Here is a 22,331-nt window from a genome sequence, read left to right as displayed (position 1 = left end):
TGATCCCAGGACCCTGAGATTGTGATCTGAGCTGAAACCAAGAGTAGGATGCCTAACTGACTGAGCCACCCAGGTGCCCCAACCTGTTCTTTTAAAAATTCTTTTTGCTCTTCAGCTTGGTTGATTTCCACTATTCTGTCTTCTAGATTGCTGATTCATTCTTCTGCTTCCTCTAGTGTATTTTTCATTTCATTTTTTGTATTTTTCAGGTCTCATTGATTCTTTTTTATATTTTCTAACTCTTTGTTCAAATTCTTTTTTTCCCCTTCATTTATCTATTTTTTAAAATATTTTTTTTATTATGTTAGTCACTATACAGTATCTTTGTTCAAATTCTGAGTTCATCTACTCTTCTCTCAAGTCTGGTGAGCTTCTTTATGACCCTTATTTTTAACTCTTTATCCAGTAGATTGTCTCTTTCTTTTCCATTTAGTCCTTTTTCTGAGATTTTGTCTTGTTCTTTCATTTGGATCATACTCCTCTATTTCCTTGTTTTTGTCTGTCTCTCTGTGTTTGTTTCCACATATGAGGTAGGTCAGCTATGGCTCCTGGTCTTGAGCTGTGGCCTTAAGTAGAAAGCATTCTGTGGGACACAGTAGTGCAATTTCCCCTGGTCACAGAACCGTACACTCCAGGAATATTGCCTGTGTGTGTTTTGTGCAGCTTCCTGTTGTGACTGGGCTGCAGCACTGCTGGCTGAGAGGCCTAGTTGGTCTAGCTGGCTTGCTGTGAGTGTGCTGGTAGACGGGGTTAGCTCCTGGTATAGCTGGCTGCCAGTCCCAGCTGTTACTGTTTTAGGCATGCTGAGGAGTGGGAGCCTGGGTGGCTGGGCTCCAAACTGTTCCCAGGGCAGAAGTTGCTTTGGAGGGGTACTCTTCTGGCTAGGGTTGCCCACTGGGTGTGGTGAGGTGGTAGTTGCTTTGGAGGGGTACCTGCCAGAGCAGTTAGGTTGAATGTGGTGGGTCTCCAAGGGAACACGGGGCTGGGTGAGCACAGCTACCAGAGTAGATGGAGAGTTTCAAAACTGGTGCCTGCCAGCTGAGGACCAAGTAGGCTGAAGGAGTGCAAGAAAAATGGTACCTGCCAGCACTTCCATTCCTGGAGAAAGTTTCTATGAATCTCTGCCTCCTAAAGTTAGTCAATAAATGTCCTTCACGTATGGCCCAGGCACTTTTCAAACTGCTGCCTCTGTGTTGTATCTCCCAGTGAATGATATTCACTGTCTCTTTGAAGAGTTTCGGTTTCCTATAGACTTCTTGCTCTCCCATAGTTAAGTCCTGCTGATCTTCAAAGCCAAATGTTACAGGGTCTTGTTTTCCTCTGCAGATCCCCAGAGTGGGAGGGTATTTTATGGGCTTCATCCCTTTGCTCCTCAGGGAAGACTTCTGCACCTGTGATATCTCTACTTGTGAGTTGTCATGAAGGGGTTTTGGTTCCTGACTGTGTCTCTGCTCCTACTATCCTTTTTGATGTGGCTTTTTCTGTATATCTTTAGTTGTATAGTAGGTGTTCTGCTAGTGTTCAGGATATTCCCAGAATGAGTTGCACTGTATGTAGTTACAGCTTTGAGTGTTATGGGAAGAGAGAAGCTCAGGATTTTTTCTTCTCCATCTTTCCCTCCTTTCTAGTACAACTTTTGATAAAGAAGTATATATATGTAAGGACTAAGGCTTTCATCCTGTACCTTACTTTACAACCAATGATGACTGTGAGATTTTTTTGTTTTTGGTGTTTTTTTTTTATTAAACGAGATTTTATTTATTTATTTATCTATCTATCTATCTATTTATTTATTTATTTTAGAGAGAGAGAGTGAGCAAGCAGGGGGAGGGGCCGGGGGGAGGGAGAGTGAGAATCTCAAGCAGACTCCGTGCTGAGGACAGAGCCTGACTTGGGGCTCATTCTCATGACCCTGAGATCATGACCTGAGCCGAAATCAAGAGTTGGATGCTTTATTGACTGAACCACCCGGGTGCCCTGACTATGAGTTTTTGGATTAATTCGGTAAATATTAACCCTTCTCAGTGTCTTGCCTGTTCTTTCCCCATTGTTTGGGGTGTTAATATAGCACCCTTTGTATACCTTTATCAGTGCATTTATTATGCTGTATATTGTTATTATTGGTATATGCTTATCTCCTTTCAATAGAGTATAAATCTCTTAAGCATGGGTACTCTCTCATTTCTAATGTTCCCAGTAGCTTGCACAGTACCTAGCACATAGTAGGTAATTATAGAAAGAATAAGCTGAATTAAGTGGAATGAATCAATGATTTGAGAATAATTAACAGTGATTCTTTTGAAGTATTTATTTGAAAGACCATAGGGCCATTTACTTTTTAAATGCCTACAGGTTAAAGCAGTGTATCTCATTATTTGTGTTAATGGTCTAGTTTGTTTTTAAGTTTCCAACTCATTGTGTATTAATACTTTCGTAAAATACAGTAAAAATTTAATGCTAGGAAAATGACATAAAAGGAGACATAAAATATACGCACCTTTTTTTTATTATTAGGTTCAACAGACAAAATTTACTCTCCAGTTCTGTACTTAGCTTTTTGTGGTTTGGTAACCAAGAGTCTGTGGACCTTCACTTGTCCATTGACCCTATTTTGAGAATTGTACAAAGTACTGGTAAATGCTTTACAAACATTATCCACTTTAATTTTCATAACCCTATAGGGTATAGGTACTGTTAATAGCCATTGATAGGCAACCAGGCAAGTAAATTACCCAAGGACTCATAGGTGCCCCACAAAACAGTTAGGATTCAAACCCAAGTAGTCCAGTTTGACTTCAGAGTCCATGTTCTAGTCTCCTTCTGAGTTTGCAATGGTGAGATGAGGTAGCATCTTAGGCTGAGACTGTGTAGAATGAACATGGATGCAGGCAAAGAAAGTTACACGTATAAATATAATTAATTTGTCTAAAAGAGAGAATGTTAAGGGTCATATAAAAGCAGAGTTATGGAGGATGCTGTTCTTTTATCTTGTTACTGAGTCAGCATCTGTTTACATTTTACCTTATTCATATTAAAATTCCTGATTTGCAAAAGAAAATAGTGATGGTATTTCTTTGAAATACATATCTTTTTGCTGTGACTCAGTTTCATATACGGAAATTGTTTCTTCTGTTCTTTGTACTTTGTTTCTTCTCTTATTTGATAGCATAATCATCCAGATTGTTGTGATTACACTCATACAAACACAGAAATAACATTTCTTTTTACAGGTATCAGTATTTCAAGAACAAAATGTAAGGATCATATGATGTTAATGGTAATAGAGGATTATGTTGCTGTCTTGTTTTATGTCATTAAATTCTTGATATCATGAAATGGGCAACTTTTAGAATATTTCAGTTTTAACAGTAGTATTTTTTATACATTAAAAAACTTTCTTTCTTCCTGTAGAAATCTGGTTAAGAAGTACTGTCCCAAACGTTCCTCCAAAGATGAAGAACCACGGTAAACTATATACCTGTTTATTATTGCATATTAAAATAAAAAACTTTTATTTTTGTTATTTAGTAAATTAAATATGCTGTTAGCTCTTTATAATGATTTTTTAAAAGTTTTAATTAAAAAATCACAGGTTTTTGAATAAGGAACTATTTATTCTAATAAGAATGACTATTTCAGTGGGCTCAGTTTTCTGATATAATTGGAAATGTGGGTTTCCAAGTAAAATGCGGACTGGGACTTTACTTGAGTGATTTAGTCTTCAAAAGAAAAGGGTCTTTTCCCCATACTTTATGTTACAGTTATTAGCTTGTTAGATTCTTGCTTTTACTCTTAACAGGTATTAAAACAGTTTGGCTGGTTAGTTTAAAGGGATAATGAAAAGGAATGAGCTTTTCAGGGTAACCTTGGAACTCTGAATAAAAGTTTAGGAATTGTTTATGAGCTTTTTGGTAGTCTTAAACAGGGATATGTGGATGGCTCTAAAATACAGAAACAAAGAGACTAGACTTAAAACAACTTTGTGTGTAATTGTTAGTTGTTAGGATTCTTAAATTTAGTGTTAATGGAGTACTCTCCGAGTTACTTGCCTTCCACTAAAAGAGTGTTCGGGCAGTGTATTTAGAGTAGATCTGTACATTTTAATACAGAAATTCTCTTTGTTTCTTTCCTTCCCTCCACACACATTTTTTACCCTTATTGCCCCTTCTTATCCCTCTTTGGTGCCAACCATAATGGCACTTTACTTCCATTCAGGATGTGGGCAGGCATTCAAGCAGCTGTGTCCAGAGCTGATAGCAAAATTGTTCTGTAGATCAGCCATCAAGATGCATTTGAGTGGTATGATTGGCAGGTTCTGTCCTCGAGAGCAAAGCACGTCATCTCTGCAACAGGTTCAGCTGCCAGTCCTAGGAATCCAAGCTCATTCCCCAGCTCAGGCCAGTCAGTTGGCTACTTAAGAGATTCCAGTATGCCAAAAGAGCCTGCAGGTAGTATTCTTACTATTTTTTGACCCCGTATATCTCTTTATTTATAAATTAAGACTACTTGAAGATATACAAACATATACATCTTGAGCTAAATGTGGTATTCTTTTCATACAAAGTTAATTTGGAGCTACTAGCGGAGAGTTAGGTTGAGTATGTTAAAATTTGTCAAGTGTCAGGCTCAATCCATACCTCACAGAAAACATTTGTAAAGAAAAAATACATAAATTTCACCATTTTTTAATATGTTTTTGTCAGGTTTACCTCGTGTATAGCCTTTTTTAACATCCTTAACGAGTTAAATGACTATGCAGGACAGCGAGAAGTAGTAGCAGAAGAAATGGCGCACAGAGTTTATGGTGAATTAATGAGATATGCTCATGATCTGAAAACTGAAAGAAAAATGGTAATTATTGTTTTCCTCCAGTTATATAGTATAAGAAATATTTTCACATAATTACTTTGCTGTTTGAAGTAATGTACAGTATAAACTGATTTTCTATTTCAGTTTCTTTTAGCTAAAATTCTCTTAAGATACTCTTGCTAATTTTTGATCCTTTTGGATTTAAGACCAAGATTTTGGTAACCTACAGCGCGTGGGCCAGATCTAGCTTACTGCCTGTTTTTCTTAGTTCCCATGAGCTAAGAATGGTTTGTATATTTTGGATAGTTGAAAAGAAAATTAAAAGAATATTTCATGGCATGTGAAAATTGTTTGAAATTCACATTTCAGTGACTTAATTAAAGTTTTATTGAAACAGACCCACACTCATTTACTTATGTATTTCCTGTGGCTGCTTTTGTATTATATCAGCAAAGTTGAATATTTGTAACCAAGACCACATGGCTTGCAAAACGTAAGGTATTTATCTGACCCTTTATAGAAGACATTTGTCAGCCTCTATTCAAGGCAGTCAAGTATTTTTCTAGAGATTATATCTTCTTAAAGGATATAAAGTATTCAGATAATACATACTAAATGCATTTTATAGAGTTTTATAGTCTCTTCATAAGTCTTGATAAAGTTTTATAATAGTACCTTGAAAAATAAAATGAAAAATAAAGGTTTTTTGGGGGTTTTTAGACTTTTAGTATTTAAATGTAATTTTTTGTTTTATTTGTTTTTTGGTTATGATCTTCAGCATCTTCAGGAGGGACGGAAAGCTCAACAATACCTTGACATGTGCTGGAAACAGATGGATAATGTGAGTTACAGTGTTTTCATGCTTACAAAGTTTTGTAGACTACTTTAGCCCCAAATTCTCCTGTACTTCACATCTTTTGAGTTTAATATTTCTCAGTGTATTTATTCATATTTATTCATATTTATTCATATTCACATTGGTGTAAAGAATATGAGATCATTTTGTCATTTTTCTTTTTTTTTTTCCCATATGGCTTTATACTTGTACCAACTCCATAATCTTCAGATAACTCTCAAAGTTTAGGAATATACTTTTTGATTTTGCAATAATTACTATAAAATATTGATAGAGGGTAGAGGTGATGGGAATATTAATAGTGATGTATGTCAGAAGACCATTTGACAGAGACTGAGAGGACCTAGATTCTTGTTCTGCCGTTTTGTGATTTCTCCAGATTTCATCTTTAGCATATGAAAAATGAAGACAGTGGACTAGATTATATGAAATGTTTCTTCCAGTTCAGTGATTCTGTAATAACATACATGTTCCTAAAACTAGGCTCCTGGTCATAGACTATTCAAATTGTAGGAAAGAAAATACTTGGAAGTATTTATTTATAGGTAAAATTATAAAAGTATAATGATTTACTATAAAAACTTTCCAAGGGTAAGGACGTGTGGGTGGCTCAGTTGGTTGAGTGGCTGACTCTTAATTTCAGCTCAGGTTGTGATCTCAGGGTCCTGGGATCGAGCTGAGCGGGGAGCCTGCTTGAGAATTTCTCTCCCTCTTCCTTTGCCCTTCCCCTGCTCTTTCTCTCTCTTAAATAAAAAAATCTTCAAAAGAAACCCCCAAACTTCCATGGGTGTTTGCTAATGTGCTTTCTCTTAAATATTCTGGCATACAGTCATTTGAAAAACAAGATGTCTGCATGGAACATTGTTGTCTGCTTTCCTTAAAATCCTCTACCAAATGATATTCTGTAGTATAAGATTAATATTCTTTCTGGGGGCACCAGGGTGGCTCAGTTGTGAGTGTCCAACTCTTGGTTTCGGCTCAGGTTGTGAGATTTCGGCTGTGTCGGGCTCCCCACTGAGCGCAGAGTCTTCTTCAGATTCTTTCTCCCCCTCCCTCCGCCTCCCTCCTGCCCTTCCCTACTCTCACAGGCTCGCTCTCTCTCTAATACATGAATAAAATCTTAAAAAAATATATTCTTTCCGAACTCTCAGGTTAGCAAGCAGCTTACTCTTTACTCTTTTACTTGTATATTTTTATTATGGACACTGTATTCCTTGAAAATTATGCTAAAGGGAGTTTTTCCATGTTAAATTAATTTAGTTTGTGTTAAATTAATTTAGTTTGGGAAAAGAACTTTTAAGTTTGAAATTAAAAAACCTCATGTATATATGTGTTTTGGCCTTTTTTTCTTTTTTTAAAATCACATATTCAGAGCTTAAAATTACATATTCTAAGAATAAAATTCTGCTATATAAATGTCATTGATATAAGATTCTAGGCACTAGTGCTGATTGAGAATTATATTAATAGTCTCTTTCATTTTTGTTTTCATTTTCATTCTAATTGGTTTTAATAAGACTTTTAGGGGAGTTTTCATTTTCATTCTAATTGGTTTTAACAAGACTTTTAGGGAGTGTTTACATTTATTAAATTTTAAATTACCTCAACTAGCATTCTTAGTATCTGCCACCTAATGAGTGTGTATGTGTGTGTGTGTTTTCATTTACACATAATAACAGACTCCTACACTCGTGAGTCATTTGTCCCTTTAAAAACTTGTGTTGCCACAAATTATTCCTGTTAATATGTGCTGACTTGCCTTTAGAACGGTTGGTAGTTACTAAGCAGAAGTTAGAGGGGTCGTAAGAAAGAAGCATCGAAAAAAAATATGGGAATGATTTCTTTAAGGCATTAACAATACCATTAAAGGTGAGTTCAGCTCACCTCATGTTTATTGAAGGCATCCTTAACATATACTAAGTCCCGGTATGAAAGTGAACAGTGAAAAAAAAAAAGTGAACAGTGACATAGTCCTTGTTTTTGTGGAGCCTGCAGTCTAGTGAGAGAGACAGATAAATATAACTTTTTGTGGAATATGTAGAAATATGGGCAGGATCCTGTTTCTTAGTTCTGTATCTTCCTGTTTAATCAAGAAAATGAAATTGCAAAATTCCTAACATTTTTTAAATAATTGAAAGATTTAAAGAAGTGGGAGAGACAGGCTGAATTAGTGACGGAGTATTAAAAATTGAGGAAAACAGTTTAAAAAGACAGTTATCCTGGGGTTGCCAGGATAATGAAAATAGGCCACACTGGCATTTAAGATGAGGGCAAAATAGAGTAGCCTGCAAAGAAGATGTTGAAGGAATGGTGAGAGATTACCAAGATAGAAGTATCAAAGATGCCAGGTCTGTCAGGCGGCTCAGGTAACAGAGCGTGCAGATTTATGAGAACAGAGCACAGAAATGGAGCAGTTTCAGAGTTGGTCAGTAGCTCAGTGATGTCACTAAAGCTGCTTCTGCTTTCTCTGTCCACTTTTTACGTCTTGACCATGTTGGCTTTTTTCCTCAGGCTTGTCCCCTTATGGTCAACAGTCAGCTTAAGCTGCCACGCACCACATCCTCATTCAGCTGCCTGCAGAAGCAGGAAAAAGAGGGCATTTCTCTTCTAACTGTTCCTTTTTATCAGGGAGGGAAAACTTTCAGAAAATCCCCAGCAGACTTCCTAATGGGTGCCTTTGACAGGATTAGATTACTTGACCATGCTGCAGCTGTGGGGAGGCTGGTAAAGCAAGTATGAGCTATTTTCAGCCTTTACACTGGGAGGTGGGCTCTTCTAAGAAGGGGTGGGGGAGTAGAAGTGGCTGTTGATTAGTCTGTCGCGCAAAGGATAAAGGAAGGAGAGTCTTCTCTGGAGTATATTCCTGTATTGTATAGTGATATCTTTCAGGGAAGGAGTATTTTTGATACCACTGTACTAGTAGTATTTTTAATATTGTACTAGTGATTCTTCTGCTGTTGTTCTGAAATTAATAGTTTTTTTTCCCACAAATAATAAGGTACATAATTTAGAAGTACTTTTTTATATAGTAGCTCCACATTGCAACAAAATTAGTAGCCTGTAGCTACTCAGTTTGAAAGCACCACTCTGAACTGTTTCAGAGAAGTAAATGTGGAAGTTTATTTTTAATGTGGAAATTTAGTCTTAATAGGAAAGTGACATTCTGAATATTATGTGCATTCAGATATATTTATGTGCTTTGAATAAATTGTACATCTCATTTGATGTTTTATACTAATCAAAATAGTACATTTAAATAATTTTATAAAATTTTCTGAGCACATTTATTTGATGTAAATTGTGAGGGTGTGTCTGGTTCTAGCTATATGACAATCTGAGCTAACTCAGAAACCTCTTGGCTACAAATACTTAGATATAATAGCTAAAATATTTTTTATTGTATTTTAAGTTCTTAGAGCTGAGAGAAAGGGAGATCTGTAACTGCTAGAAACTAAGGGTAAACTAGAAGCCAGAGCAGTAGGTGTATGAGCTGATATAGTAGCATTTGAAGAATGAAGGCAGAGATATTGGAGTGTGGTGGTTTATTGGACCTTGCTAAGGGCTTAAGTTGTAATATAGAGGGACAGAGATGATGTTTTAGCTCTATATGTTGTAGCGAGTTGGAACTGAAACCCCTGTATAAACTTTTGAACCTTCAAAGGACTAACCCTTTAGTAAAAGATGGACTGTAAGAACTCTGCCCACTGGTCAAGGGAGACAGCAAAGAAACTTGTCTCTATCTGAAGGTCAAAGGCGAGAAAAAAATTGTGGAACATTTAAACCTTGACCTTGTAATTACGAGGTTTGGAACCCAAATTTGTCCCACGTATAGTTTTGTAATCCCCAAGATAAAAAGTTGACATCTAACTTGTTCTAATAAGGGGGTTGGTTGTATAGAAAATGTTGACATCCTCTGCTTTCTTCTGAGTGATTCTCAGAATACAGGTAGCAAGGGATATTTTTTTTCAGGTAAGGAATTGAGGAGTCTCCTCTGGGAAATCTAGTAACTAGCTTGAGAGAAAAGACTTATAGATAACAATAGTAGGGTTTCTCCAAGGAAACTGACTGGCCATATTACCCTAGAGGAAGAGACAATAATCCACAAGTCCCACCTGCAGAACTTTCAGTTGGCTTTTAAAATTAGAACAGATAGGCAAGGATCCCCAAACATATAGAGAAAACAACTAATGTAAATACTAAAGACCAAAACTAATATGGGGTGTGTGTGTGTGTGGAAGCAGCTTTGAAGAGACAGTGACTGAAAGATCAAAAACAAGCAAAACATTTGCAACACTATTAATATTCTGAAAGGGAATAGAGCAGATACTACGTCTGTGAAATAGGAATAAGAGGCTGTCGAAGAAGGAACACACAAAAAAACAAGAACTTTAGGATAGCAGAAATGAAAAACTCACTAGAAAAAATAAAATTGAAGAAATCTCTCAAAGTAGAGCAGAACGGTAGAAATTGAAAATACGAGAAAAGTAGAGGGTTCGTCCTGTAGGTTCATTTTCAAAATAATAAGCATTCTGAAAAAGAGAAAACATTGAAAATGGACAAAAATTATTCAAGAAAATTTTCCCAGAACAGAAAGACATGAGTTTCCAGATGGAAAGGATTTTCTAGGTGCTCAGCACAGTGGATTGTCTTGCACAGCAAGACAATCTGCATGAAATTTCAGAACAGTTAGGAGAGAGAGAGAAGATCCCTACCAGCCTCCAGAGAGGAAAACAAAACAAACATGTTTTATGCAAAGGATCAAGAATCAGAATGGGATCAGGAAGCCAGAAGATAGTGGATTAGCTAGTACTTTTACATTTCTGAAGGAAGACAATTTCCAGCAGCATCTTACCCAGCCAAATTTTTTCAATTAAAAGTGATGGTAAAGGTATTTTCAGCCATGGAGATGTGAATAGTTATCTCCTGCAAACCTTTTAGGAAGCTATTGCTGAATGCGTTCTAGCAAAATAAGGAAATGAACCAAGAAAGGGGAAAGTGTGGAATTGGGAAATAAGAGATTCAAATCAAAGGGAAGGTGAAAAGAATCTCTGCAATGATGATGAAGGGAATTTTTAAGGACACAGCTATGCAATAGGTCTAGTTTGTATAAGCAGTCCAAATTTCAGTAGGTCAAAGCCTTTGGAAGAGATTTCATTAAGAAAATAAAATGGATAGAATTCTGAATATGTTTGAATTAACTGAGGAGAAATTTTTAAAGAACTGTGCACACTGGGTTGAATTAGAAAAAAATATGCTGAAAACTAAGCAAAGATAAAAAAAGAAATTAAGTCCAGGAATAAAAAAAAAGAAGTATGCCAGAAAGGAGATAATGGTACATATTGCATGGCTCTGTTGTGGATAGCTTTTACAAAGTCATAGTAATTTGAACTAAGTAAAAATTTTAAGGCCTGGTTCTGGGGTAAAGGTATTCCTGGGACACCTGGAAGAAACAATATGAAGCCACTTTGAAGGGACATTTCCACACTCCACCACAAAAAATGAAAACAAGCAAACACCAAAACCAACGAACCAAACAAACCTACAAAACCAAACACAAAACATCAAACAAACCAAAAAAGTCCTGCTGANAAGGTGAACTTATAATAAAAAATTACAAAATACATGTGATTTTTTTTCTTATTAGCAAATGATGAGGTATATTATAAATATTAACTCAGTCTTGCCTATGATTTTTTCATTCACAATCTATAATGTTTGATATTTAAGTCATGTGGATTGATTGTAACACATTCTTTTCTAATTTATTTATTTATTTTTTAAAGGTTTTATTTATTTATTTGACACAGAGACAGCCAGTGAGAGAGAGAGCCAGTGAGAGAGAGACAAGCCAGGGGGATTGGGAGAGGAAGAAGCAGGCTCCCAGCAGAGGAGCTTGATGTGGGGCTCGATCCCAGAACGCCAGCATCACACCCAGAGCCGAAGGCAGATGCTTAACGACTGAGCCACCCAGGCGCCCCTCTTTTCTAATTTAGAAAAAAAATATTTAGTGTGTAATTCTATACAGTAGTGGCAGAATTTTAAATTTATTTTTTAATGAGATAATTTTATTTCTCTGTGATATTTTAATTTTTTAAACAGAGTAAAAAGAAATTTGAAAGAGAATGTAGAGAGGCAGAAAAGGCACAACAGAGTTACGAAAGATTGGATAATGATACTAATGCAACCAAGGCAGATGTTGAAAAGGTAAGAAATAATCCAAACTGACTTTGATATTGACATATCATTACTTGGGTATGGAGGGTAGTTACAATATTTGTATTGGTAGTTTCCCCAAGAGAAAAACTATGTCTAAATCTAAGGTATACAAATATTTGTGTACTTAAAATCACAAGTTAGTCTGAGAGAATAGTTAATATGTGTTACTTTATTTTATTATAATGTCTTAACTGCATTCAGAATGCATAGAAAAGACATGGTTCCTATTGAGAATGAGTTTCTGTCCCATTCCAAAACAGAATAGAAAGTCTAAGGTAAGTTGATGGGGTGTGCAAATGGGAGTTGGGTAGCGTGCTTCCCCAACTTGACACAGGGCAAAACAAGATCAAAGTGTCAGAGGGGTGTGATGTTAGCTATTTGTTTGTTTCATTCATTCATTCATTTTGGGAAACTGCGCTGTCTTGCCACTAACTGATCTGGGTCAGATGTTCTGTAACATAACTTTTTGTAGGATCAGCCCTGTAACTGCTACTGCTTAGCTTTTCCTTCTCCCCTGCTGTATGCTCTTTATCTTAGAGCATTTGACATAGTGATAGAGCTGAAATGTTGGGATTTTGAAATACAGGTGAACCTTACTCCACGTTTTTATATATACAATGGCCCACCGTTTGTATATTTTCAATTTAGGGTTTTATAATTCTCTATAGGATTTGAACAAGAAAAAAGTAAAAAGGAAGGGAGGAGTAATTTATTTTCTGCATTCCATTTTCTTTACTACTTAAAAGCTATAAAATTATATAAAATCCAGATTTTACAATTACCAAAAAGCCCTTCTGGTATAACTCATGAAGCTTTTATTTTTTTCTACCTGATTTTTAATGACTTTAAACCTCTAATGATAGTAAGTTCTGTCTCGTTGGAAATACGCAGTCTTAAGGCAGTTCTTCCTCCCACCCCCAAGCATTTCCTTATATTGATCCCATTCATCCTCTGTTTAATTTCTTTGAGGTACCAGAAAAGTATCAAATCTGTATTTCCTCATAATAACTTTCTAGATATTTGTAGCAGATACTCTACTCTTAGATAAACCATTGTGTTTCTTTAACTACTCTATGCAGGAAATAGCTTCAAGTTACCTTTCATTATAACTATTTTCCTTTGGATATCTGTTAATTTGTCAATAATCCCACATAAATTATGTTACTTCCAATTGGATGTAATAATCCAGGTATGGTCTTATCGGTCCTGAGTTTGATTACCTCCCTTGTATTGAACACCAAATTTATGTTAATTATGGCCTGAATGTATATTGACTTTGTGGGCAACCATATTGTTTGGATGGACTCCCCTTGAGTTTATGGTTAACCTATTGTTTTTTCACGTATGGTGTGGTTGAGAACATGTGTCTCAGAACCTGTACTGTTGGTATTTTAAATGCATATGTACATCTGTATCGATTATTAGACTTAACTCTGCTGTTAAGATTTTTGGATCCTGATTTTGATCATCCATATATTCATTTCCTCCCTAGCATCCTATCGTGCACATAATGTGTTATCGTTATTTGATAAAAATTTGGACCACAACAGTTGGAACAGCACTTTTATACATGGGAGACATCCTTGCTGGTTTGCACTGGTTCCTTAAGAACTCCTTTGACCAAACATTGAATTACATAGTTTATGTGCCAGACAAGTTAAGGAACTCTTTAACTGGACTCTCATTTAACTTAGTTTTTTATTTTGTCTGTAAAGGTACCTTTAGAGACTAATTAGACATTTTGAAATTCAGATATAACATGTTTAATAGTTTGACCTAACTTAAGAATTTTAATGTTTATAGTTTCCTTTTTGTTTGCAATCCCCTTACTTATTAGAAAATTTGGAAAACTTTGAGGATTTGCTTTAGGAACTATAGAGTAGAGGAGTTCTGTTGTAAGTGACCAGGGAGGGAAGGGAACATAGTTTCAATTGAGCAACTACTGATAAAAGTTTAAAAAAAAAAAAAAGTGAAGAGGGAGCAAGCCAGTTACTGATCTTCTCTAAGAAAAGGCAGGCAGTTGCACAGCGTGAGTGTAGCATAACACTCCTGAACTGTACACTTAGAAATGATTAAGATGGTCAGTTTTATGTTACGTGTATTGTATCACAATTAAAAATATAAAAGATTTTTAATGCAATATTAAAGAGAGAGAGAAGGCAATTAGTATGAAGCCCACAGTATGCCAGAGGAGGCTTCAATTGTATTAGCTTTCTAGCCTTATTCTCCTACATACCCTGCCGGAACCTTTGCCCTAGGCTTTGGGAATCACAGCCATTGACTTTAGAAAAGAAGCGGTTTCTCCTGACAACCATTGTGGGTAGGGAATAATTTGGAATACTGTATTCCATAATGGTTTGTGGGAGCAGAGAGAAAGGGGGAAGAGGTAAATGAAAGTGTACTTAAGGTCCCAGGTTGGAACTTCAAATGTATTTTTCTATAGAAATACTTTGGGCTGTGGTGTTTAGTTTCCGTAGTACTTAAGTATTGTAATCTTTAAGTACACTGTGGATTAAATGCATTTTTGTGAGCTTATTTGGTATCTTGGCTACCGTGTATTTCCATTGGTCAGTTTGTTTCCGAGTTCAGAATAACTAACTTGTGGACCTACTGTTAGAAGATTAAAGATACATTTGCAGAAAATGGAATTAAAATAATGAAGTTTATTCACAGTGTGCTTTATAATTTCCAAAGCACTGTCGTATGACATGATTTATTCCTTGGAACACTGAAAAATTGGGTTCAATTCTTACTTTGTTTTTTTCTTATTACTTTAGAACAATTGAGAAATTTATTTAGATCCCCTTTCATTAAATCTAGAATTAATGATTTTATGTTGTTTGTATTCTAACATTCTTATCAATGTAGATGATGCTAACCTGACGCATTCAAAAAGCATTTCTTTAAGAGCTTGAGATGAGCAGAGCTGTATTCTGAATAAACATTTCTTAAAGTACCTCTGGTTTTGTATAGAGGTGGAAATCATTGTTGAGTATTACCTTATCCAAAATTGAAGTTTTTATCATTATTTGGTTTCACTGTGGTTCTAGTTGGATATAACTGGATTGTGTTTAAAGGAATGTTTCACTGCTAACTTTTAACTGTCTAAAATATTTCTGTACTGTTTTCCCCTTCTGATTAAGAGCATCCTGTTCCAAGTCAAGCCATAATGTCATTTATTTTTTTTTTTTTAATCCGGATTTGGTAAGGAGAAACTTTATTTGAACAGATTATTGCAAGGGGAAAGACTATTGCAGTAAGAGAAAGGGTCGTTGCAAAGGAGAGTGCTCTGGCCGGAAGACCTGCAAACATCTCCTTAAATTTTAAATTATATTAGTAGTTAGAAAAAGTCTAGTTTTAGTGCAACTTTTAGAAAAGTGAATTAGCTTTAATTTTTTCGTTATTTTTGTTGGTAATGATTTGGACCAATTTGTCTCTAGGCCAAACAGCAGTTGAATCTGCGTACACATATGGCTGATGAAAATAAAAATGAATATGCAGCACAGTTACAGAACTTTAATGGAGAACAACACAAACATTTCTACGTAGTGATTCCTCAGATTTACAAGGTAAAGTTTAGATAAACGAAATTCATGTAGTTTTAGAGTTGGAAGAGCTATTCTTTAAATGTAAAATTAAATTTCAGGAATCAACCAGGATGTTTCTAGATTTACTAGTCATCAGGATTGGTGATTTGAACTTCCTTTATGATTATAGATTTGAAAAGTAAATTTTTCCTAACTTTGAAATCACAAATTTTTCTATAGATTTATTATTAGTAGTATAATAAACAGTCCACTAAAACAATGACATTTTCTAGATAAAGTTTAATACCATATCACTGAGCATTAGGACATAGTGGGGAATTCACTGGAATTGTACATTGTAATCTGCTTGACAGGAATTGGGATGTAGCTTTTTGACACTATACCAGAATCATTGGCATTACTCCACGTGGCGGAAATAAATTTTATGAAATGTATTTGCTAGCCTGGTTTTTGCCTGCTTGTCTTCCTAGCTGCCAGACCATAAATGTAATTCAGGCCATAAGTTTGCTTACAGATCCCGTCCATTATCACTTGATGATAAGCAGTTGCCAAACAGCCTGAGACAAAGACCTAGAATTTATATGAGGGTTAAGTTTTGTTACTGCTTACTCTAGAAAGACGAGAAATTAGAGAAAAGGGATTAAGTGAAACAGTGTTGAAAGTAGTGTCTGGGAGAGCAGAGCTTATATGGAAAGAGCTGTGAGCCCAAATATATTTTCTTTTTCTTTTTAAGCAAATTAGCAGTACAAAGGGAGCATAGTTAGAGGTGGTGGCCTAGAGTGGGTATCATATTCCAGTCATTTAATCCAGAGTATCTAGCCTGCCAGTCCTCACTCTGGGTGCTTTCCTAGGCTCTCCAGCTAAGCCTTCATGTTTTAGGGAGACCTTAAGTTGGAGATCAACCACTTTCTGTGTTTTGGGGCTTGATCCTTTTGTTTGGACCTTGCTATGGAACAGTCTTGCCATTTTGTAATGCTGGGAGTAGTTCCTTGGTGAAAATGTGGGTGTAATAAACACACAGGCTTCGGGAAGTAATTAGAGAGGAAAAACTGGTATGAAGGCTATGGGAGTTTGGGGATTGGAGCAGTGTAGCTGCTTCCTAGGAGAAGAAAAGGCTTAGTAGTGTGGGTAAATATTAAGTGTCAAATATGCTGTTAAGTTACTGGCTTCACTTGTCTCAGCATAATTCTTAGTGGTATGTGCCAGTGAATTTTTGAATTGTGGGGATTCCATTGTATGTACCATTTCACCATGTGGCTTCCTGTTTTTCATCTTGTGTCCCCAATCCTTTAACACTTCACTCTGAGCGTAGACTGACTGGTAGGTCTGAGTACTTGTTGGTATTCAGTCAACTGTGGATCCTTAGCCCAGCCAGATCTTACCAAAGTAGTCTGAACTAACGTAAGGCCTTAGAAGTCTCAGATTTATGTATGCTGTAGGCCAGTTGCTTAAAAAGGGGGGAAAGGCATCAGAAGTCTCTTTTCAAGTGCAGCTTTTCCTGGACACATAGACGAATGCTCTGACTGAAGAATGAGAGGTGGAGGTGGTACGAGGTAGGGAGCTGTTAGGGGATGCCTTTAGAATACTTGAAAACCAGTGTCACCCGGTTTTAAGATGTGCTGAAAGGCTGGATTTTTTTTTCTTTTGTTATATAATAAGTCTCAAGTTTTAAGTATTGTAAGTCTGTAGCACTGAAAAGGTATTAACAGCAGTGTAACTACTACTGTAGAATCCTTAATTTGGAGGGGGAGTTTCCTTCAGCATGAAAAGAAAATTCAATATTCCCTTTTAAAAAAATTTTCTGATTATTAGCAACTACAAGAAATGGATGAACGAAGGACTATTAAACTCAGTGAGTGTTACAGAGGATTTGCAGACTCGGAACGCAAAGTTATTCCTATCATTTCAAAATGTTTGGAAGGAATGATTCTCGCCGCAAAATCAGTTGATGAAAGAAGAGTAAGTGCTGTATAATTATATTTGAGTAAATGTATTTGGTTTAGGTATGCAGCTGGAGTTGGGGAAATGAATTAGGAAAGGAGTGAAGTAATTGATGAGTAGCTGATTCTAAATTATATTCTGTAGAAATCTGGCCGTAGATTGGACTCCTTTGGGTTTTAAAGACCATTCTGAACACTAAAATTCTGGTTGTTCTGAAAGAAAAGAGTTTTTTTTGTTTTTCTAAAGATTTTATGTATTTATTTGACAGAGAGACATCCGGCGAGAGAGGGAACACAGGCGGGGGGGGTGGGGGAAGAGGAAGAAGCAGCCTCCCAGCGGAGGAGCCTGATGCGGGGCTCGATCCCAGAACGCCGGGATCACGCCCTGAGCTGAAGGCAGACGCTTAATGACTGAGCCACCCAGGTGCCCCTGAAAGAAAAGAGTTCTAATCCTTCTCCTCTCCTCACTAAATTTTCAGTTCTACTCCAGAAGTATAATGTAGGTTATACTGTAGGTTACAAATAGTATTATATTCTTACTCTAGTGAAAATTAAGAGAAAGAAACAGATCTAGTGTTACTGTAAGAATTGCTTTTAATATAAGAGTTGACACTTGAAGTGTGGGTAGTGTATGGAATAATGGCCCATGGGAAAAAGGAAGGGAGGGCATTATGAGTAGAAGGAACAGCATAGTCCTGCTCCCCTTGAGGAAGTATATCTTGTCACATTCTATCTTGATTAAGGTCTAGCAAGACTCTTGTACCTGGTCAATTCTCAGTAAATGTTGATCGAGTGACCAGAAAGGATGGTTGGCAGAAACTGAGGTTATGAGGAAAGAACAAGAGAAGAGAACCAGTGCTTGGGGAGTACCAAATATGTACCACATATTTTAGTCTTCGTAGCAAGTTGGTATTATATTAATTAGCATTCTTCCTGTAACACATAGAATTCTAACTTAAATTTTAAAAATAAAAGGATATTTGGGGTGCCTGGGTGGCTCAATTGGTTAACTGTCAGCTCTTGGTTTCTGGCTCAGGGCTCTGGTCATGATCTCGGGGTCCTGGGATTGAGACGTGGACTGGCTCCGGGCTCAGTGGGGAATCTGCTTTAAAGATTCTCTTCCTCTGCCCCTCCCCCCACTTGCCTGCTTTCCCCCCTCCCCGCCCCAAAATAAATTAATAAATCTTTTTAAAAAACTAAAAGTATTGTTGGGTTCTTTAATTGGGAATTCAGAGATCACATTTATATTTCAGTATGGCTGGATGCCAGGTTACAAATATAGTTAAGTCCCTTCTTTCTCATTCTTCTTTACTCTTTAGCAAGTGATTGGTAGGGGTGGCATTAATGACAAAACTAAGGTGTGACTTACGGATAACTTTTGACGAAGCAACAGGCAGAATGCACAATTAACAAATAGGCAATAAAAGAGAAGTGGTTAGGGGTCGGGTCAGGAGGAGTTTGTAGAGATAAAGTATTCTGTTTGAAAATAATGAGCTTAAGGTGTCAATAGAACGTTGGGATAGTGGTAGATATGTCCAAAGACAATATATAGTGGTTATGTGAGTTTTAAAGTTTTAGGGAAATCATACTGAACTTTATGTTTTTAAAGTTGCTTTTTGTATTTAATACATGAGCTCTTTCTGTGTTGCTCAGTTAACATTCCCAAGTAGCTCTTTAAGATATTTTGTTTATCCTTTCCTCTTTTGGATGAATGAAAGCCCTCTATTTGTCTCTTACTCTCTTTCACAATTAGATGCCCTTTCCCTTGTTCCAAAGATCATCTTCTTTGTAGATAACCTGTAAAGCAAAAAGCCCTTTTCCTTTGAAACTTCTTAGAATTTCTACTTGAGAATAACCTTTTCCTGTATTCCTTTTATCAGTTACATCTTTCTTTTCAGCTAACTTGTCCTCAGATGAATTTTAATGTGTTGAAGCTATGAAATAAAAACATTCATGAATATTACAAATTAATAAAGTGTTAATTTGATTATAAATTAGTATTTTTATTGGGATTAAAATATTTAAGGTTTATTACTAATCCACAGGAATTATTCACTTTAAACCTTTAATGATAATTATAGAATTATTTCCTTTAAATTTTTGTTGTTTTCTTGAGTAAAGTTTTAAAAGCTAATGGTATTAAAAATAAATGAAGTGGTTTTAAAAACATGTTTCATATGTGTAGGACTCTCAAATGGTAGTAGACTCCTTCAAGTCTGGATTTGAACCTCCAGGAGACTTTCCGTTTGAAGATTACAGTCAGCATATTTATAGAACCATTTCTGATGGGACTATCAGTGCATCCAAACAGGAAAGTGGGAAAATGGATTCCAAAACCACAGTAGGAAAGCCCAAGGGCAAGTTGTGGCTCTTTGGAAAGAAGCCAAAGGTAAAAGTCATAAAATTTTTCTATGCTAATAATTTTATTTTAGTGTGTCATTTAAATCAATGTAGGTGTTGATTGGATAATGGCTTATTATTGATAGAGAATAAGTATTTTTATTTGAATGATTCAGTTAACTTTTCAGTTATTAGAAACAGTTTTATATCTTAATAGTAAAAATTATTTCTGGATTTAACATTTGAACACCATTTGATAAGTAAAAATATTAAATAGTTGTTAATATCTCTTGACTTATATGCTTTTGAAATTTCACTTGTTTGTAGTTTTAATCAGAATTTCTAAGGAATCATTATGATTTAACTATAAGACCACTAAAATTGCAGTTTCTCTGTTAGAATGAATGGTCGACCACAGCAATTATAAATGTCACATTAGGTCTTATAGATTATACTAATAAAGTTGTTTTTATCATCCATGTGAATATTTAATGGGAAGGGCTCAGTGTTTGTGGTTATTTGAAGTTTAAAAAGTCTCTAGTTTACTAAAACATCCATTTTTTGATGTGTTGTATATGTTAGATAAATCTAGCTCAGCAGATGAGCAAATGGAATAGATGAGTGCTTAATCGTACCAGTTAAGTGATTATAACAGTGTATCTAGTTTGAGAATAGGTATGTACTTTTAATCTGATATGCTCTATTAAAGTACATGATTGTAATTCATTTTTCTGTTCTTGACATAAGAATGTAGATAAATTTAACTCAAATTATAATATACCTATAAATATCTTTAGAAGTGCACTTAGAATTAACTCAAGCATTATTCATGCTTTTAATAATATTTTCCAGGCGAGAAGTTGAGAGGTGAGACTTTTTTTAAAGTCAAATCAAAGTAGATAGGAGAGCTTTAGAAAAACAAGGACTACTGAATTTTTTTTTTAAATGAGGTGTAATGAGGAAATAGAAAAAGTCTGAGAGAAAAACCACAAACATAATGAAATTTGCTTATTTGTGATAATAGTTGCAATTTTAATATTTTAATAGACATTACCTATTTAGACAACTTTACCTGTAGCTCCCACCTTTATCTCTGACAAGTACAGTTTAAGTATAACCAGTTAGGTAGTGCTAATATTCTAGAAAGCAGAAGAGAATTCTTTTTATGTAGGTCATATTGCTTTCTCTCACATTATAATTTGTGTACTCTATATTCTTAATGTCAGCTTGTAAAAAGTGATCAAATGAAATGGTACATTTTTTAAAGTAAATTTGACTTTTTAAAATGACAGTTTTGGCAAAACTATGTTAATTCTCTTATTTTTATAGAAAACTTTGAGATTTATTTTGTGAAAAGTATGTTGCCAAAAATAGAATTTTCATTTAGGAAAAAACTATGCACATTTGGCTTATTGATTCCTTTCTTTATTTCCATATTAGCCACAGTCCCCACCCTTAACCCCTACTAGTTTATTCACATCCAGTACTCCTAATGGGTCCCAGTTTCTCACATTCTCCATTGAGCCCGTGCATTATTGTATGAATGAAATAAAAACAGGGAAGCCCAGAATTCCTTCTTTCAGAAGCCTCAAAAGAGGGGTAAGTTTAATAATGGGTTAAAATGCATGATGGCCTATTGTGTGTGTAGTGTGGCTTTTAATACTCTCCACCCTCATTATAAGGCTCTCTCCTATAAATATGTAGTTTAAAAACACCACAGAATTAAGTATAGCTGCCCTCAAGTTAAAAACAACTCCTCTTTATAACATTTGAAATGCTCAACCATAAAAGAATGGTATTATAAAGAGGGTGCTGGGTACAATCATATTAGCTATTTTTTTTTGTTTATGTGAAATCATATGTCCACCATTGTCTTGTAATGTATTTACATTTTTAAGACTTTCAGTAATTTGTCACTGGAGTTACTCATGCAACAATTTGTCACTAATAATGACTTCTGCCAATTTATAAAGTATTTTGTTGACAATAAAAAATCAAGTTCAATTTTAATTGCCCTATTTTTAGAAGTATAAAAACAGTTTCCAGTATTTAAAGAATTAAAGATAGACATGTTAAATATCAGGATTGTAGATCAAAGTAAGATAATGCATTAGTAGGTATTTTGTAAATTAAAAAGCCTATAAAATACTAGATATTGAGTAATGTTTACATGGAATTTGTGTTCTTAAACTAAAACGAAAGTATTTTTTACCAGAATTTTTCCTTTTAAAAAAAAAAATTGGCCAGCCTTTGATGTTTACTTAAAACTAAAGATATTCTTTGTAAATGAAAAATTTTAGAATAGTAAAAAGCAGATATTAAACTATTTTTTAGCAACAGCTATTATACTACTGATAAATATTAGTGTTATTCCATTATGTTAGTGAAGCTAAATTTCTCTTGTATATGTTTGATTTTAAGGTTGTGCTTGTAATAGTCATAGCTCATAATTTAGATAAATTTATGAAATTTGAGCATTTGTTTGGACATATGAAAAACATAGGTTTGAAAGCCCACAGGTGAGAACTCGAGTCTATCAGCGCCATAAGAAACCTAATCATTAATGGTGGTACACTGTCGTTGGGCTCCCTCTTGTTCTTGCTGCCCACTCCCCCCCCCCCC

General features: G+C 35.4%; 1 protein-coding gene across 2 annotated transcripts in view; it reads left to right on the top strand.

Annotated features, from left to right (window-relative positions):
• FNBP1L (formin binding protein 1 like) overlaps nt 1-22,331 on the top strand; it is a 99,682-nt gene that overhangs the window by 60,871 nt on the left and 16,480 nt on the right. For both annotated transcript variants that reach the window (XM_040627024.1, XM_040627023.1), the window contains exons 3-9: nt 3,412-3,465; nt 4,704-4,851; nt 5,588-5,650; nt 11,765-11,869; nt 15,322-15,450; nt 17,242-17,388; nt 19,555-19,758. In XM_040627024.1, the coding sequence (XP_040482958.1) occupies nt 3,412-3,465; nt 4,704-4,851; nt 5,588-5,650; nt 11,765-11,869; nt 15,322-15,450; nt 17,242-17,388; nt 19,555-19,758 (850 nt within the window). The remainder of the gene's footprint in view (nt 1-3,411; nt 3,466-4,703; nt 4,852-5,587; nt 5,651-11,764; nt 11,870-15,321; nt 15,451-17,241; nt 17,389-19,554; nt 19,759-22,331) is intronic.

The sequence above is a fragment of the Ursus maritimus genome, unplaced genomic scaffold (genome assembly GCF_017311325.1).
Source record: "Ursus maritimus isolate PB19 unplaced genomic scaffold, ASM1731132v1 scaffold_12, whole genome shotgun sequence".
NCBI classification, from domain to species: Eukaryota; Metazoa; Chordata; class Mammalia; order Carnivora; family Ursidae; genus Ursus; species Ursus maritimus.
The sequence above is the reverse complement of the archived record's forward strand: the minus strand, read 5'-3'. Positions and strand labels throughout refer to the sequence as shown.